The 19,790-nt window shown below is 48.6% G+C and overlaps 1 protein-coding gene across 1 annotated transcript in view; it reads left to right on the top strand.

Annotated features, from left to right (window-relative positions):
* Positions 1-19,277, top strand: part of tmem178bb (transmembrane protein 178Bb) — a 379,683-nt gene extending 360,406 nt beyond the window's left edge. The window contains exon 4 of the mRNA XM_063059696.1: positions 17,791-19,277. Within this exon, the coding sequence (XP_062915766.1) occupies positions 17,791-18,041 (251 nt within the window). The 3' untranslated portion in view covers positions 18,042-19,277. The remainder of the gene's footprint in view (positions 1-17,790) is intronic.
* The last annotated feature ends 513 nt before the right edge of the window (positions 19,278-19,790 follow it).

Below are 19,790 nucleotides of genomic sequence, written 5' to 3'. Positions count from 1 at the left end.
TGCCTTCAGGAAGAAGTCCTGTCTTTCTCAAGAGTAGAGAGATAGGGCTTCTGTTTGCTCTCTTTCGGCACCACAATGCAGAAGCAGGCTCTTCAGCCCATCTAGTCCATGCCAAACTATTATCCTGCTTAGTCCCATCAGTTTAATCGTGGCACTCCATACCCTTCCCATCCATGTACTTGTTTCTTATTGTAAGTTACAGTAAATTATTTTTATGTATTGCTCTGTACTGGTGCTGTTGTTACGTACCTTGTAACTGGGTTGCCAAACCAGCAGAAATGGAACGCTCGTTGGAGTCTGGATTACTAGGAACTAATAAAGTTTTATTAAAGTAATAAGTAATACAGTACATTAATCGTAAGGATATAAATGTAACAGGTTAGCAATGATAATACACACATATACACAGAACTAGAGTAATAGGAATCAACCAAGCTCTATCACAGTCTAGGGGTAAAATGATCAGTCTTAAGTGAAGCAGAGTTCAGTTCAGTTTAGGTGCAGTTCGCAGTAATCGCTGTTGTCGTACCGTTGGGGGCGGGGACGGAGAGAGAGAGAGAGAGAGAGATGGAATTTGGTTTCAGCAGACCTTTTTGATGTCTTCGCAGTTGGTTTCAGGCAGACCCTTTGATGTCTTCTATCCCACTGTGGTCACCAACTGTGACCCCTCCATTCCGGATACGATCGTTCTTCCACGGTGAACCCAGCACCCAGGCAAGGGGAGACACACACCCCAGGTTCCCACCGATCGTACCTTTACACCCTGTGAGCCTCTGGTCGGTTCCCGTGAACCGGACCTCCAAACTCTCACCAACTTGTGGGGGCACTACTCTTTCCAGGGTCTCGTGGCGTGTCACGTGCCTTAGCAAACCTGTTCCTTTTATCCCCCTGCTGAGGTATCACCTGTCCATCAAACTTCAAACAGTTCAGATTCAAAGCAACCAGTCTGTCAATAGCTGAATTGTGTTTCTTTCCCGTTAATCCCTCTCTTCTCTCTTATTAGCATTTTGAATGTTTCTCCATTGTCTTTCTTATCTCTCTCATTAGCATCATCAGTCGCGGTGACCTCTGCTGGGCGTCACACATGACACCCCCACCCTTAAAAGGATTTTTACCAGGGTAAAAATTATGGGCATGAATGCACATTATTAGATACACACTAATATACAGGTAGTCATCAGCTATTTGGCTAATACAGAGAACTTTAAGTTTTAATACCTTGACAGACAGTCAGCAATCACATTGTCCGTTCCTTTTATATGTTTTATTCTAATATCAAATTTCTGTAAGACCAGGCTCCAACTTAGTAAGTGTTTGTTTTTATCCTTCATAGTGGCCAAAAACACTAATGGATTGTGATCAGTGTAAATTATCAGTGGTTTCCGTGCCGGACAAATATAAACCTCAAAATGTTGTAATGCCAGTATGATTGCCAGTAATTCCTTCTCCACAGTGGAATAATTTCTCTGATGGACATTAAACTTAGAAAAATAAGCCACGGGGTGGTCAATCTCCTCTTTGTCTGTCTGCAACAACACCGCCCCGGCCGCTTCGTTGCTAGCATCTGTTGCTAGGGAGAAGGGTTTTGAAAAGTCAGGTGCATTCAGTACAGGGTGGTGACACAGAATCACCTTCAGACTCTCAAAGGCTTGTTGACAAAGATCGTCCCACACAAACTTCGCATTCTTCGGCAAGAGCTTAGTAAGAGAGAGGGTAATATCCGCAAAGTTTTTGCAAAACTTCCGATAGTACCCCACCATCCCCAAAAACCTTCTCAGGGCTCTCTTGTCCGTCGAGATGGGAACGTCAGAGACAGCCTGCACCTTAGCCTGCATCGGGGCCAGCTGCCCCTGTCCTACCACATATCCCAGATAAGTGACCTTGACGTGGCTGAACTCACTTATTGCGAGGTTCACTGTCAGGTTGGCTTCAGACAGCCGTTTAAACAGTTCCTCTACTGCCACAATGTGCTCCTCCCACGCGTCACTCCAGACCACTAAATCGTCAATATACGCTTCTGCGTTCTTTAACCCTTTTATCACTGAATTAATCATCCTTTGGAAGGTCCCTGGGGTGTTTTTCATGCCAAAAGGTAAAACATTATACTCGTATAACCTGGATGGAGTGACAAATGCTGAGATTTCTCTAGCCCGGTTGGTTAAAGGGACACACCAGTACCCTTTTAGCAAATCGATCTTTGTGATGTACTTAGCTCTCCCCACTTTATCGATGTAATCATCTACCCTTGGGATGGGGTAAGCATCAGTTTTTGTGATGGCGTTCACTTTTCCGTAATCTGTACAGAATCGTATGCTCCCATTGACTTTCAGGACAACCACACAGGGAGACGCCCATTCCGATTTGGATAGCCTAATAATACCTGCGGCTAGCATGTGTTCAATTTCTTTCTCCACTAGCTTGCCCTTCTCCAAGTTCATCCTATAGGGGTGTTGTTTAATAGGCTGGTCTGAGGTGACAACAACATCACGTACCATCCCCTCGCGTCGCCTCAGGACATCCGGACACATATCAGCATGCCGGTTAATTAGCTTTATCAGTGGCTCGCTCTGTTCGGGGGTTAAGTGAGAGACCTTATCAGCCAAGTTGGCCAAAACAATAGAGTTCTCCAATCCGGTTGGCACCATATTTATCTTTTCAAGATGGGTTTTCCCCTTATCATTTGGCACCCCAGCCTCATTAATTTTTGTGATAACACCAACTAGATCTGCTTTCTGATCATGGTGAGCTGTTAACATATTAATAGGCTCTAAATGTGTCAGCTCATGTCTACAATACTCAATAATATCCTTCCTCATGTTCGACCAGTAAAACTCTTCCATAATTCTATCGACTGTTTTCCTCACCCCAAAATGTCCACCAAGGGGTATTTTGTGGGCCAGGTTAAAAATCTCATCCCTATAGATTTTCCGCACTACCACCTGGTGTACCACCCCCCACTCCTCATCTGCAGGTACTTGGTCTCCACTTCCTCATCAGTACTCCCTCCTTCACATAATAGCCCACTGGCTCCTTTTTTATTTCTGCTTCGGAGAGAGCTGTCTCCGTCAAAACCATCAGCTCCTCGTCTCGTTCCTGTGCCTGTATAAATTCCTTTCTCGCTAATGATAAATCTGCCTCAACTCCCTCACTTCCTTCCGCTCCACTATGCTCCTTCTTCTCACTTTCTAACCCCTCCTGGTACAAGGCTGGTAAAAACGTCTCAGCTAAATCTACATTCGCTTCGGCAGCCTTTCTGGACATGCGCCGAGTCACTGCACAAACAGGATAAACCTGTGAGTCCATGGGCGGGTCCTCAGTCCTGGCGGGCTGGCTTGTCAATCTCACTGATGGGTACACATCTCCACCTGCAAGGTCATTACCGAGTAAGACCTCCACGTCTTCCATCGGTAATTTGGGCTTCACCCCTATCTTGACCGGTCCGGAGACCAAGTCGCTTTTTAGGTGTATCTGGTGCAAGGGTACTGCTTCAGTCCCTTTCCCAATGCCTATTATCACACTGACCTCCCCAGTCTCGGTCTCTGAACTAAAGTCTAACATCCTCCTTAAGATCAATGACTGACAAGCCCCAGTGTCTCTCCAGATCCGTACTGGAACTGGGTTTGACCCCTCCTTCACTGACACTAATCCAGCCGAAATAAACTTCTCGCACCCTTCCTGAACTCTATCAGATATCTTCTCCCCTAGCGGTTTTTTTGCCGGCTCAATACAGCCAGTCGGAGTCGTTGTTTTTCCTTTCCCCGTCTCCTTCTTTGGGGCAAAGCACCTGGACACAAAGTGACTGGCTTTCCCACAATTATAGCTTACGACCCCAGGAGACTTCCTACCAAACTGCTTCCTGTCTTCCTTATCCTTCTCACCAGTCCCCGGCTTACTTTCTGGCTTTTCCGGCGGACTTTCTCCGCCCTCTCGACTACCCTTCTGGTAGCTCTTACTCGGGGTAAACTTTGCTTTGTGTGTTAATGCGTACTCATCTGCTAACTTAGCAGTTGCGGCTAAGGTTTCTGCCTCTTTCTCATCTAGATAGGGCCTCATACCTTCAGGGACACAACCTTTAAATTGCTCAATCAGTATTAGCTGTAGCAGTCTGTCATAATTTCCAGTGACCCCTTTCGAGGTGCACCAATGCTCACAATACATCTGCATCTCACGGGCAAACTCTAAATATGTGCGGCCCCACTGCTTCCTCACACTTTGCCAGTACGCCTCTGGGACCAACTCATAAATCCTGAGTATGGCCTCTTTCACTACATCATACCTCTGGGCATCTTCTGCGGACAATGCTGAGTAAGCTTGCTGAGCCTTCCCCTTAGGTACGCTCTGAAGCAAAACAGCCCACTTATCCTTCGGCCAGTCCTGACTTGCTGCGACTTTTTCAAAATGTAGAAAGTACCAATCAACATTGGCCTCCTCAAATGGGGGAACCAACCTAACCTCATGGGTCGCCCTGAACCCTCCACCTTGGTTCAGCATTTGGCCCCTCTCTAGCGTCATCCTTAACTTCTCCAGCTCAAATTCTCTTTCCTTCTCTCTCTCTTGTTCTAACTGCCTTACTCTCTCCTCCCGTTCTAACTGCTTCTCTTCTCGTTCTAATTGCTTGACTCGGAACTCGTGCTCGAGTCTCAATTTTTCCATCTGCGGCTGCACTGCTTCTCCACCAGGTTTGCTCATAGACACCACCTCCAGCTCCCCTTGGGGAAACACACCTTTAGATACATAATGCTCAACGATAGCTCTGTGCATCTCCACTCTCCTCATTGTCGGCTTCCCCTTAAAAAGATTCAACTGTTTGGCAACAGTCGCCAATTCTGATTTCCTGGCATCCTCTAATGCCTCCAAGGTTGGCACCTTTAGAAATTCCTGAATCTCCATTTTTGCTGTTTGCCCTTTTTTTCTCGGGAATTTTAACCCAATCAATTTACCCCGTCCCAAATTTGGCGTTCAAAATCCCGGACGAGATCCCCACTTATGTTACGTACCCCGTAACTGGGTTGCCAAACCAGCAGAAATGGAACGCTTGTTGGAGTCTGGATTACTAGGAACTAATAAAGTTTTATTAAAGACATAAGTGATACAGTACTCTAATCGTAAGGTTATCAATGTAACAGATTAGCAATGATAATACACACATATACACAGAATTCTTGTTCGTCCATCGTTGACGTCGATGAGGACCTCGCCACCATTATGATGGTGTCGAGACTAGCGCGTGATTTGGATTTAAGTGAGGGAGAGTTGCGCAGCGTCAGCCTCACTCTCTCTTCCCAATTCCCATCTGGATCCAGTGGCAAGACAGAGTCGAGATGGCTGGAGATGGGACTAGGTGCAGTGGATGACCAGGACGTCTTCTGTGTCTTGTCCTGCTCTACACGTTCCACGACGCTTGCAGAGACCGCCTTCTTGACCGTTGGACCTTCCATTGGTCTCGTCCGCTCAATCCGCCTGAGTCTGTCTTCACATGCTGGGATAGACAACTCCCTATCTCACCGAGGGTTTGAGACCCGTCGGCTACCCTCACCTGGTTTAGCCGACTTGTCGAAGCCGTTGCCCGGGGTGTGGCCGCTGTCGCATGCAAACAGCTACGGGGAGCCACAGGTGAGAGCTGAGCGCCAGGTGGGGACCAAAGGTGGACTAACCGCCCTAAAAAAGGACGCGATATGTTCCCCCACCAGAGGTGCTACCCCTCCCTGACACCCCATACACAGAACTAGAGTAATAGGAATCAACCAAGCTCTATCACAGTCTTGGGGTAAAATGATCAGTCTTAAGTGAAGCAGAGTTCAGTTCAGTTTAGTGCAGTTCGCAGTAATCGCAGCTGTCGTACGGTTGGAAAGAGAGAGATGCAATTTGGTTTTGGCAGACCCTTTGATGTCTTCTATTCCGCTGTGGTCACCGACTGTGACCCCTCCGTTCCGGATATGATCGTTCTTCCGCGGTGAACCCGGCACGCAGGCAAGGGCGGACACACACCCCAGGTTCCCAGCGATCGTACCTTTACACCCTGTCAGCCTCTGGTCAGTTCCCGCGAACCGGACCTCCAAACTTCCACCAACTTGTGGGGGTACACTGCTCTTTCCAGGATCTCGTCCAATCAGATTTCTGCTTTCGCACCCTGTTTGCAATCGAATTCCAGATCTTACTTTGAACGAGACCTTCGTCTTCGCTATTTTTTATCCTCTAGTTTTATTTCAATGGCTTCCTTTACCGGGCGGTCCCAAAAGCCATTGGCGCGGCGCAGTAGTTGTGTGCCGTGGAAGCCAATCTTATGTCCATTGCGAATGCAGTGTTTTTCGGGTAACCCAAATGGATACAACTCCTGTGCTTCTCGATGCGGGTTTCCATCGTTCCGATACACGCTGATCCGCACTCACAGAGAATCCTAACACGCATGAGCTGTGTTTTGAGCTCCCTTTAAGAGGTTGTGCATGTTTCTTCAGGATCCTGGCGATCCTTCCAGAAACCGTGGAATTATAGGGAAGGCAGGTCGTAGCGACGGGTTCTTCGGTGTTTGGTTTTCTGGTTTTTCCGTCGGCCCTCTAGGGGCCCATTGATTTCCTTCACCTTGTAGCCATTCTGTAGGAACGTGGTGCCTAATCGCCTTATTTCCTCAGGGAGGCCCTCCGGGTCCGGAATAGTTCTCGTACGGTTAATCAAAGTAGCAGGGATCACTCTACGTTGGGAGGCATGTTGGTAGTTACTGTTAATAGCGGTAACTGTGCGAAAACTATATCGGATCCCGAGAGTCTCCCCGAGGAAATAAAACGATTATGCACGACCTTCCTACAGAATGGCTACAAGGTGAAAGAGATCAATCAGGCCTCTAAAGGGCCGACGGAAAAACCAGGAAAGCTAACAACTTGGAGGAACCCGTCGCTACCGCCTGTCTTCCCTATATTCCTACGGTTATCGCCAGGATCCTGAAGAAATAGCGGATTAATACTTATACCGGGCTTGAAGCCCGAGAGGAGTTTAATAATGATGTAATTAATTGTCAAATTCGGGGGGGGGGGCGGTGTGGTTAAAGGAGATGTGTTTAAAAAGGCCTTGCTTCGTCAGATAGTAATGGGTGCCTGTGAAAGGCTGCCAGATGAACTGGCGGAAGCAGATACAATAGAGGCATTTAAGGAGTATTTAAACAGGCTGGTGTATACGTGGGGAATGGCAGCAGATTTCCCCCACTCCCACCCACCAGAGTCCATGAAATAAAGCCGTCTGAAGTCGCAAACACAATAGAAAGACTAAACCAGAGACGCGTGGGAAAGGGAACCGAAAAGTTACATAAATTAAAATAAGTCAATTATCTCTCCTCAACTCCCTTCTACGGGTCAGGAAAACAATTCTAATTTCCAAGCAATCCAAAGGAGCAGAACTTCAAGAATTATAAATCTCTGTCTGCCTCTGCTCTTTCTCCAACAGGACCCATGCATCCAGATTATTTTTGAAAGCAAGATCTCGCCTTCCGCTCCCCCCCCCCCCCCCAGGCTGTCTGGAGGTGGGAGGGACACCTGGCGCTATCTGCTACTGGAACTGGAATGAGTTCATTATTGTCACAAGTACAGAGGTACAGTGACTCGCACACTGTTCAAACAGATCGAATCAGTACACAGTGTAATGAATCAGAATCAGGTTTAATATCACCATATGTTGGGAAATTTGTTAACTTAGCGGCAGGTGTACAATGCAATATTGTACATGATAAATATAGGAAAAAATAAGTGAATAGATAAAATATATTAAATAGATAAGTGAAAAATAGTGCAAAAGTAGAAATAATAAAAAGTGAGGTAGTGTTCATGGGTGTAATGTCCATTTAGGAATCGGATGGCAGAGGGGAAGAAGCTGTTCCTGAATTGCTGAGTGTGTGCCTTCAGGCTTCTGTACCTCCTACCTGATGGTAACAGTGAGAAAAGGGCATGCCCTGGGTGATGGGGCTCTTTAATAATGGATACCGCCTTTTTGAGGTGCTGTCCTTGAAGATGTCTTGGATATTACGGAGGCTAGTACCCATGATAGAGCCGACTGAGTTTAAAACTTTCTGTAGCTTCCTTCGTTCCTGTGCAGTAGCCCCCGCCCCCACACCAGACAGTGATGCACCCTGTCAGAATGCTCTGCACGGTACACCTGTAAAAGTTTTTGAGTGTTTTAGGTGACAAACCAAATCTCCTCAAACTCCTGATGAAATAATAGTATTGATCCCGAGTGGGGAATTATTTTGTTACAGCAGCAACATTTAAAAACACACAGCAATTATAATAAATATAATATTATTGACTAATAAAGTACAGAATAATAATATACAAACTAATAGTTTACCAATGTGCAATAATAATGTACAAAATAATAAAGCAGACACTATTGTACTATGATGTGTGTTTTCCTGTCACACAGAGATGAACTGTTGTATATGCTGATTGCATTTGGCAAGAAAGATTTTCTGTCACGATCCTTGTGACAGGGGAGCTGAATGAGTCTGTTCAAAAGGGAGCTCCGCTGCTTATTCAGTAGGTTGTGGAGAGGATGTGCCAGGTTGGCCATGATGGATAAGTTTGTTTAATTTCCTCCTCTCCACCGCTAACTCAAAAGAGTCCGGGTTGTAGCCAAGGATGGATCCAGGCTTTTTGACGAGTTTATTTAGTCTTTTTGCATCACCAGCACCGATGCTGCTTTATGTTGGGGAGCAGCAAAGAAGATTGCACTCGTTACAACAGACTGGTAAAAGATCTCCAAAATCGTGTTGCACACATTGAAGGATCTCAGCTTCCTTAGAAAATGACTCTGCTCATCCCCTTCTTGTAAAGGGCCTTGCTGTTGGTTTTCCAGTCAAGTCTGTTGTTGAGGTGAACACCCAAGTATTTGTACTCCTCCACCACCACAACAACTTTGCCCAGAGTGTATACAGGACTGATCACAGTCCTCCACCTCCCTGGTTTTGACCATGTTCAGGCGATTCCTCCTGCACCACTCCACAAACTTGTCTACTGACTCTATACTCCGACTCCTGCCCATCTCTGATACACCCAGCCACGACAGTCATCAGAGAACTTCTGCAAGTGGCAAGACTCAGATTTGTACTGAAAGTCTGAAGCGTACAGTGTGAACAGAAACAGAGACAGGACAGTCCTGTATGGAACTCCAGAGCCACTCACCACCATCTCAGACAGAGAACTACCCAGCCATACAAACTGGGGTCTACCTGTCAGGTGTCAGTAATCCAGGAGATAGTGAATTTGTTTACACCCATCCTTGGCCAGCTTCTCACTCAGAAGTGATTGGATTGAATTGAAGGCACTAGAAAAATCAAAAACTGTGATTCTCACAATGCCACCAGCATCATCCAGGTGGGAGTGAGCTTGCTGCAACAGGTAGATGATGACATCATCCTCGCCCACATGAGGTTGGTAGGCAAACTGTATAGAGGATATCACCTGCAGTCAGGACCAACTTCACCAACACTTTCATCACACGAGATGTGAGGGCAGTTGGTCTGTAGTCTTTGTTCAGATGTAGTCACCTTCTTGGGTACAGGAACTAAGCAGGAAGTCTTCCATAGCACCGGTATCTTTTCTTATCTCAGACTCAGATTGTAAAGGTGCTGCAAAATACCAGACAGCTGGCTCGCACAGCTCTTCAGTACCCTGGGGCTGGTACCATCCAGTCCAGCAGCCTTGCCTTGGTGTAGTTTCTCCAGCTGTCTCTCAACCTGGCCTGCAGTCACAGTCAGGGGAGGGTGGTCATCCCCATGGAGACAGGATGCTCCAAGGCTGGGGGGGGGGGTTTGGAACATGAGCACTCACCAAAGGGGAGGCAGGGGTGGAGGGAGAAGGTTTTGGGGGCGGGGAGGGCGTGGGGTTTGGGCAAGTGGGGGAGGGGACAGCAGGAGGTCCCATGCTGAATCTGTTGAAAAACAAGTTCCAATTTGTCGGCCCTGTCCAGGCAGCGCTTGATCTTCCTTTCCATAACCTTGAAGCCAGTGATCTGCTTCATGCCCGACCACTCGTCCCTTATGATATTCTACTGGAGCTTGTGCTCCAGTATCTTGTAGGAGTCTTTCCAGACTCTCAGCTTCACCCTTGGTTCACTCTGTACTTCACCTCAGTACTTGTCTGAAGGCTTTCTTCTTCATATTCAAAAATTCCTTCAGGTGACTGGTGATCCAGGGCTTGGTGTTGGGGAAGCTGTGTACAGTCCTGCTGGCAAGATGGTGTTCTCATAGAATATGATATAGTCTGTGATACAATCAGTCATTTTGAACGATTGTATATAGCCACTGTCTTGCCCTCTTTATAGCTGCGTTGATATGTCGAGACCAGGTTAGATCCTCAGAGATCTTGCCACCCGGGAACCTGAAATTGCTCACTCTCTCCACTTCTGAGCTAGAATCAGAATCAGGTTTAATATCACTGACATATGTAGTGAAATTTGTTTTTTCTTAATTTGTATATTTATTTAAATTAAATAAGCAGTGCTAAAAGAGAGAAAAAAATAGTGACATAGTGTTCATGGGTTGGTTCATTGTCAGCTCAGAAATCTGATGGAAGAGTGGTAGAAGCTGTTCCTAAAACTTAGTAGAATGAAGTTTTACTGTGTTTATTTAGTAAACCTAGTTTACTTAGTAGAAGTAAGTAAAACGACAACAATGCAGGATAAAGCGCACCAGCTAACAGCAAGAGTGCAGTGCGTGTAGACAATAATGTACAAGGTAGGTTGAAAGGTGAAGAGTCCATCTGAGCCAAAGGGCTCCTGTTGTACTGCAGTGGCAGAGTTAGGCTGGGTTAGCTTCTCAGTTATGTGCTCATCTTCGGTCTGGAAGGTGAGAATGCTGGCACCGTCACGAAGGGCAGGGAAAGGTCCTTGCTTCATTAATGTATCTTCTCCCTCTCTTATTTTCCATCGCCTGTACCAATTATATTTTCTCTTGCCTCGAGCCAACTGGATGCACAATCAGCAAATTGTTACTGCATGGAGAAAGCGAAGAAGTCAGCACTATTCCAGTACTCATAATGATTCAGATCTACTGAGGCAATGGGCCAGGTTCCTCCCTCTAATGATTATATGCAGGGCAGCCTAGACAGAAGGGTACAATTACCACCTGATCCTAAATCCTAAATCAGTAATGTCTGGAAGAAAATACTGCTTAATAATGGTACAGCCACTCTTGGCTAATTTATAGGTGCTTTGAAGACTTTAGAGGCAGTTTAAAATAAAAAACTATTTTAATATGTACCCATCCAACATTTCACTGAATTCAAATGCCATCCATTTAGCAACCTGTTCTTTCAAGTGCATAATGATGGAAATGTATTTTTAAGTGTGTGATTGAACAATCGTTTCCTCCTTTATGAACGTAATTGTATATCAGAGGGCTCAGCCCACCTGAACTCCTCCACTTCAGACCGCATGAAACGTTCAATTTGTCAACATCGCAGCTACACGAGTTCACGGAGCCGGCTCCATTCAAGCCCTTGCCGTGTGAGCACTGACTCACCTTCCTCTTCTTACGGGGCATCTGCGCTCTAGCCAGCATTTTACACATTAGTTAGTGAGGAACATAATCGCCTGCAGGGCAATCCGTGCCAGTAAATCCATTAGCTGGTAGTGGACGTGCGAAGTTTAAAAGCTGCCGACACAGAAATTCAGCTGCCCGTCCCTCTGCAGTTGGGTTAAAACTCTGAAAGGCACTTTGATCCATTACACACCAGGGTACAGTAAGGGTGTCTACAAGTTTGTGCTCTATAATACAGCACAGTATGATAGGTCTGCCACTGTATAACACTAAGGTACAATACTAGTGGGGACAGATCTGTCACTGTATAACACGGGAATACAGTACTGGTGGGGATAGGGCTGTCACTGTATAACACTGGGGTACAGTGCTGGTGGGGATGAGTCTGTCACTGTATAACATCGAGGTACAGTACTGGTGGGGATGGGTCTGTCACTGTATAACATCGAGGTACAGTACTGGTGGGGACGGGTCTGTCACTGTATAACATCGAGGTACAGTACTGGTGGGGACGGGTCTGTCACTGTATAACATCGAGGTACAGTACTGGTGGGGACGGGTCTGTCACTGTATAATACTGGGCTGCAGTACCGATAAGGACAAGTTTGTAACTGTATCATAGCTGCTGTACAAGTTCAAGTTTAATTGTCACTCAACTCACCTCTACTCACAGGGATGTGTTACCACCCCATGGTTCTAAAGGTTCTAAGATTTTATTGTCTAAGTGTGCATGTCCAATACAACTCTGATATTTGTCTTCTCCCGATAGCCATGAAATACAGAAAGACCATGGACACTGTTGAAAGAAAAGACATCAACCTCCCACCCCCTCAGCAACAATAACATCAAATGCCAAGCACCCTCCCTCGCAATAGCATCCAACCCCCAACCCCTCTATCACACACAAAAACTAACAGATCGTCCACACGGCAAAGCACCAAACAGACCGCAAATCCTCAACCCCTCACTTGAACATCCCTCACTCGGCAATCGGCAACAAGAAAGAAAAGACAGAAAACTGAAGGAAAACAATACAAGCTTGGGCAGTTCTTACAGGGGTCAGGAAGTGTTGCCAGCTAGAGCTGCCCTTCATTCCGTTCATGTTACGCAGTGGAGTGGGGGGGGGCGCGGGGAGGAAGACAGAGTCCTATAGCTCGGAAACAGGCCCTCAGCCCATCATTCTGACTATCCACCACCCATTTACACTAATCCCATTTTATTCTCCCCACTTTTCCATCATCTGCCCCAGTTTCGACCACCACCACTCCCACTCTCTCACACACACAAGCACACATCTAGACGTGCACTCAGGACAATCTACAGTGCCCCCCATTAACCTACCCACATCTTTGGGATTTGGGAGGAAACCAGGGCACCCAGGGCAAACCCACACAGGGAGAACATGCAGACTCCACACAGGGAGAACATGCAGACCCCACACGGGGAGAACGTGCAGACCCCACACAGGGAGAACGTGCAGACCCCACTCAGGGAGAACGTGCAGACCGCACACAGGGAGAACGTGCAGACCGCACACAGGGAGAACGTGCAGACTCCACACAGGGAGAACATGCAGACTCCACACAGGGAGAACATGCAGACCCCACACAGGGAGAACGCGCAGACCCCACACAGGGAGAACATGCAGACTCCACACAGGGAGAACGTGCAGACTCCACACAGGGAGAACATGCAGACCGCACACAGGGAGAACATGCAGACCCCACACGGGGAGAACGTGCAGACCCCACACGGGGAGAACGTGCAGACCCCACACAGGGAGAACGTGCAGACCCCACTCAGGGAGAACATGCAGACTCCACACAGGGAGAACGTGCAGACCCACACAGGGAGAACGTGCAGACTCCACACAGGGAGATAGTGCAGACTGCACACAGGGAGATAGTGCAGACTGCACACAGGGAGAACCTGCAGACCCCACACAGGGAGAATGTGCAGACCCCACACAGGGAGAATGTGCAGACTCCACACAGGGAGAACGTGCAGACTCCACACAGGGAGAACGTGCAGACTCCACACACGGAGAACATGTAGACCGCACACAGGGAGAACATGCAGACCCCACACAGGGAGCACGTGCAGACTCCACACAGGGAGAACGTGCAGACCCCACACAGGGAGAACGTGCAGACTGCACACAGGGAGAACGTGCAGACTCCACACAGGGAGAACGTGCAGACTCCACACAGGGAGAACGCACAGACCCCACACAGGAAGAACGCGCAGACCCCACACAGGAAGAACGCGCAGACCCCACACAGGGAGAACGTGCAGACCGCACACAGGGAGAACGTGCAGACCGCACACAGGGCGAACGTGCAGACCCCACACAGGGAGAACGTGCAGACTCCACACAGGGAGAACGTGCAGACTCCACACAGGGAGAACGTGCAGACCGCACACAGGGAGAACGTGCAGACCCCACACGGGGAGAACGTGCAGACCCCACACGGGGAGAACGTGCAGACCCCACTCGGGGAGAACGTGCAGACCGCACACAGGGAGAACGTGCAGACCGCACACAGGGAGAACGTGCAGACCGCACACAGGGAGAACGTGCAGACCCCACACAGGGAGAACATGCAGACCCCACACAGGGAGAACGTGCAGACTCCACACAGGGAGAACGTGCAGACCCCACACAGGGAGAACCTGCAGACCCCACACAGGGAGAACGTGCAGACCCCACACAGGGAGAACATGCAGACTCCACACAGGGAGAACATGTAGACCGCACACAGGGAGAACATGCAGACCCCACACAGGGAGAACATGCAGACTCCACACAGGGAGCACGTGCAGACTCCACACAGGGAGAAACGTGCAGACCCCACACAGGGAGAACATGCAGACTGCACACAGGGAGAACGTGCAGACTCCACACAGGGAGAACGCGCAGACCCCACACAGGGAGAACGCGCAGACCCCACACAGGAAGAACGCGCAGACCCCACACAGGAAGAACGCGCAGACCCCACACACGGAGAACATGCAGACCCCACACAGGGAGAACTTGCAGACTCCACACACAGGGAGAACATGCAGACCGCACACAGGGAGAACGTGCAGACCGCACACAGGGAGAACGTGCAGACTCCACACAGGGAGAACATGCAGACTCCACACAGGGAGAACATGCAGACTCCACACAGGGAGAACATGCAGACCCCACACAGGGAGAACCTGCAGACCCCACACAGGAAGAACGTGCAGACCCCACACAGGGAGAACGTGCAGACCCCACACAGGGAGAACCTGCAGACCCCACACAGGGAGAATGTGCAGACCCCACACAGGGAGAACCTGCAGACCCCACACAGGGAGAACGTGCAGACCCCACACAGGGAGAACGTGCAGACTCCACACAGGGAGAACGTGCAGACTCCACACAGGGAGAACGTGCAGACCCCACACACGGAGAACGTGCAGACCGCACACAGGGAGAACGTGCAGACTCCACACAGGGAGAACGTGCAGACCCCACACAGGGAGAACATGCAGACCGCACACAGGGAGAACGTGCAGACTCCACACAGGGAGAACGTGCAGACCCCACACAGGGAGAATGTGCAGACCGCACACAGGGAGAATGTGCAGACCCCACACAGGGAGAACGTGCAGACTCCACACAGGGAGAATGTGCAGACTCCACACAGGGAGAACATGCAGACCGCACACAGGGAGAACATGCAGACTCCACACAGGGAGAATATGCAGACCGCACACAGGGAGAACATGCAGACTCCACACAGGGAGAACATGCAGACTCCACACACGGAGAACATGTAGACCGCACACAGGGAGAACATGCAGACCCCACACAGGGAGCACGTGCAGACTCCACACAGGGAGAACGTGCAGACCCCACACAGGGAGAACATGCAGACTGCACACAGGGAGAACGTGCAGACTCCACACAGGGAGAACGTGCAGACCCCACACAGGGAGAACGCGCAGACCCCACACAGGAAGAACGCGCAGACCCCACACACGGAGAACATGCAGACCCCACACAGGGAGAACTTGCAGACCACACACAGGGAGAACGTGCAGACCCCACACAGGGAGAACGTGCAGACCGCACACAGGGAGAATGTGCAGACTCCACACAGGGAGAACTTGCAGACCGCACACAGGGAGAACATGCAGACTCCACACAGGGAGAACATGCAGACCGCACACAGGGAGAATATGCAGACCGCACACAGGGAGAACATACAGACCCCACACAGGGAGAACATTCAGACCGCACACAGGGAGAACATGCAGACCGCACACAGGGAGAACCTGCAGACCCCACACAGGGAGAATGTGCAGACCCCACACAGGGAGAACGTGCAGACTCCACACAGGGAGAACATGCAGACTCCACACAGGGAGAACATGCAGACTCCACACAGGGAGAACATGCAGACCCCACACAGGGAGAACCTGCAGACCCCACACAGGAAGAACGTGCAGACCCCACACAGGGAGAATGTGCAGACCCCACACAGGGAGAACCTGCAGACCCCACACAGGGAGAATGTGCAGACCCCACACAGGGAGAACCTGCAGACCCCACACAGGGAGAATGTGCAGACCCCACACAGGGAGAACGTGCAGACTCCACACAGGGAGAACGTGCAGACTCCACACAGGGAGAACATGCAGACCCCACACACGGAGAACATGCAGACCGCACACAGGGAGAACGTGCAGACTCCACACAGGGAGAACGTGCAGACCCCACACAGGGAGAACATGCAGACCGCACACAGGGAGAACGTGCAGACTCCACACAGGGAGAACGTGCAGACCCCACACAGGGAGAATGTGCAGACCGCACACAGGGAGAATGTGCAGACCCCACACAGGGAGAACGTGCAGACTCCACACAGGGAGAACGTGCAGACTCCACACAGGGAGAACATGCAGACCGCACACAGGGAGAACATGCAGACTCCACACAGGGAGAATATGCAGACCGCACACAGGGAGAACATGCAGACCCCACACAGGGAGAACATTCAGACCGCACACAGGGAGAACGTGCAGACTCCACACAGGGAGAATGTGCAGACCCCACAGATACAGCAGTGGAAGCTGGACTGAACCTGGGTCACTGGTGCTGTCGATTGCACTTCTGCTAGTCACACCTACTAATGGCAATAAGTGGGAGTCATTGGTTAAAAGTGGCTCACATGCCAATTATTAGACCAGAGGGGACATTTCCTCTGCCAGCTTAGCACTGCTGTAATCATTGGTCCTGTGATATCACCTCATTATTCAATGGGCTGTCATCTCACATGGACCAACTGCTACAAGGAGAAGTCTGGACAAACCTGGGTTGTTTTCTCAAAGATTGAGGAGAGACCTGATTGAAGTCTGTAAGGTCATGGGAGGTATAGATAGAGTGGACAGTCAGAACCTTTTTCTACCCCCGGCGTAGAAATGTCAACCACCAGAAGACGTGCACTTCAGGTGAGAGGGGTAGTTTAAGAGGGAGAATTTTTTTTAAACAGAGTGTGACGGATGGCTGTAAAGTGTTGCCAGCGGTGTATCAGAGCCTGGAGGTAGGCACACGAATGATGTGCAGGCAGTAAAGAATTGGTTTAATTTGTCACAAGCACCGTGGGCTGAAGGGCTTGTTGCTGAGCTGAACTGTTCCGTGGTCTACGCAGTAGCTACAAGGTCTTCCAGCATACACTGGTGTGCCTGCGTGTCTCCACTCAATTATCTTATTCCCCACCTCTGAATTACAGGGGTGGGGGGGGTAGGAAACCGCGGATAGTAGAGGAGGAGGCACTATGAAACCAGGACCTTAAAGCTGAAAGAGGTGCAGAGGAGTTTCTTCAGTCAGAGGGTGGTGAATCTGTGGAATTCATTGCCACAGACGGAGGTGGAGGCTAAGTCATTAGGTATATTTATATTTAAAGTGGAGTTTGACAGGTACTTAATTGGTAAGGGGTCCAAAGATTATGGGGGTAGGGCAGGAGAATGGGGTTGAGGGAGATAATTAATCAGCCATAATGGAATGGCACAGCAGACTCGATGGGCTGAATGGCCTAATTCTGCTCCGACATCTTATGGTTTTATGGAAAGGGGAGGGAAATCCTTCAACACAACTTTTGAATGAAAGGTCACAGCAAAATGTCGCTGGTAATCTGCATCTAGAAGATTCTTGGTCTGCCTTGTCTGTTTGTTAGTATTCCTACCATTATTGCTACTATGGGGATCTAATGCAAAGTTCTTGTTTCTTTTCACAGGGACATTTTGCATCATTTCACTGTGCACGTGCGTCGCTGGAATTAACTTTGAACTCTCCCGCTACCCCAGATACCTGTACGGCCTGCCCGACGACATCAGCCACGGCTACGGCTGGTCCATGTTCTGCGCCTGGGGCGGCCTCGGCTTGACGCTCATTGCCGGCTTCTTCTGCACCCTGGCGCCCTCAGTCCAGACCGTCCCCAGGACAAGCTACCCAAAATCCAGGCCGGAGAATGGGACTGTCTGCTAGAGCTCCACGGATGTGGCCAATTCAGAGGGGGGACCAGGCCAGGGGTCTTGCTCATGTGGTGCCTGGCTTGATGGACCTTTGATGGCACAAGCTGGAAGTTATTCAACAGCAAACCCTGAGCAGTGTATAATTCTTGACTTATATGTTAGTCTTAATTCTCTGAATGAAGAAGAACACAATGTATATGCTGTATCTATACTGTTCTATTCAATGGAAATGGTCAACACTCCCACATCTTGGTTGTGCCGATGAATAGATTTGATTAGTCAAGTTTATCATGGTGGATATACCCCCCGATGTAGTATACAGACACCTCCTCCATTAAAGCCCAGAACTTTGTGTGTCGGATGTATTTTCACATTCACTTTCATACCAACATGTGTGCGTGTGTGGGCGTGCGTGTGCGTGTATTTTATGATCAGTGTAACTCGTGAAACTGTAATTTTATTTTCTTCCCTGCAGAAATAAACTGTACTGGAACCTGAGTCTGGACAGGGGCTGAATTAGGCCTTGATAATGTGTGACGATCTTCATTTTTTTTTAAAATTAAAGTTCAACCCCATCATCAAATGGCTTTGAGATGGTTATTGTAATCTACTGCTCATTCAGACCAGGGCTTTGAAATAACATTGCCTTGTTCTGTGTCCTTTAACACTGTCTCAGGTCAAAGATGAACAATTATTAGGTCCTACGCCACCAGGTTCTGGACCATCTATTACCTTCAACCAGCAGGCCCCTGAACCAGGATGGATAACTTCACTCATCCCAACACTGAGCTGATTCCATAATCTATGGACTCACATTCAAGGGCTCTGCAACTCAAATTCTCAACATGGTTTATTACTTATTTATTCATTATTATTTGTTTTTGTTTTGTATTTGCATGGTTTGTTTCCTTGTGCACATTGGTTGTTTACCTGTCCTTGCTTGTGTGTAGCTTTTCATTGATTCTATTGTATTTCTTTGTATCTACTGTGAATGCCTGCAAGAAAATGAATTTCAGTGTTGTATATGGTGACATATACATACTTTGATAATAAATTTATTTTGAATTCATTGAGAGCCAATAGCCACTTACAGAGAGTTTTAAATTACTCCTTCTTTTGTTTCTGCGGTCACTCTTATGGTCACGTTTGAAAGATCTACCACCAGCTTTGAAACGGTACTTTCCAGCAACAGCAAGTGAGGCCATTTGGTCTCCAGAGCCCATGCTGACCATCAACACCATTTAAACTAATTCTCCGTTAACTCCATTTTCTTCCCACATTCCCATCAATTCCACCCCCCACCCCCAGATTCTACCATTCACCTACACACTAGGGGCAAATTACAGCAGCCAATTAACTTACCGAACAACACGTCTCTGATACATGAGAGCAATCCGGAGAACCGAAAGGAAACCGACCAAGTCATGGGGAGAGCATGCAGATTCCACAATGACAGCATGAGGTTGGGATCGAACCCTTGTCTCTGGTGCTGTGAGGCTCTCCCAGTTGAGCACTTTGCCACCCAAACCAAGAGACTTGGTCTTTCCTCTTTTTCAAAATATTAGTTCCATTTATAAATATTCAATTGCTCCTAATGTTCTGAAGTCTAGGAAATACAACCTAGGTTGGGAAATCCCTCTACGTAAAGTAACTCTTGATGTCATTTTCTCTCCGCCAAGTCCGTCTGGTCACTATAACCTTCTTAAGATACAATGTTTAGAACTGCTCCAGAAATGGTGTGAACCGAACTCAGTACAGCTAC

The sequence above is a fragment of the Mobula hypostoma genome, chromosome 9, assembly GCF_963921235.1.
Source record: "Mobula hypostoma chromosome 9, sMobHyp1.1, whole genome shotgun sequence".
NCBI classification, from domain to species: Eukaryota; Metazoa; Chordata; class Chondrichthyes; order Myliobatiformes; family Myliobatidae; genus Mobula; species Mobula hypostoma.
This window is presented reverse-complemented; position numbering and strand designations above follow the sequence as displayed.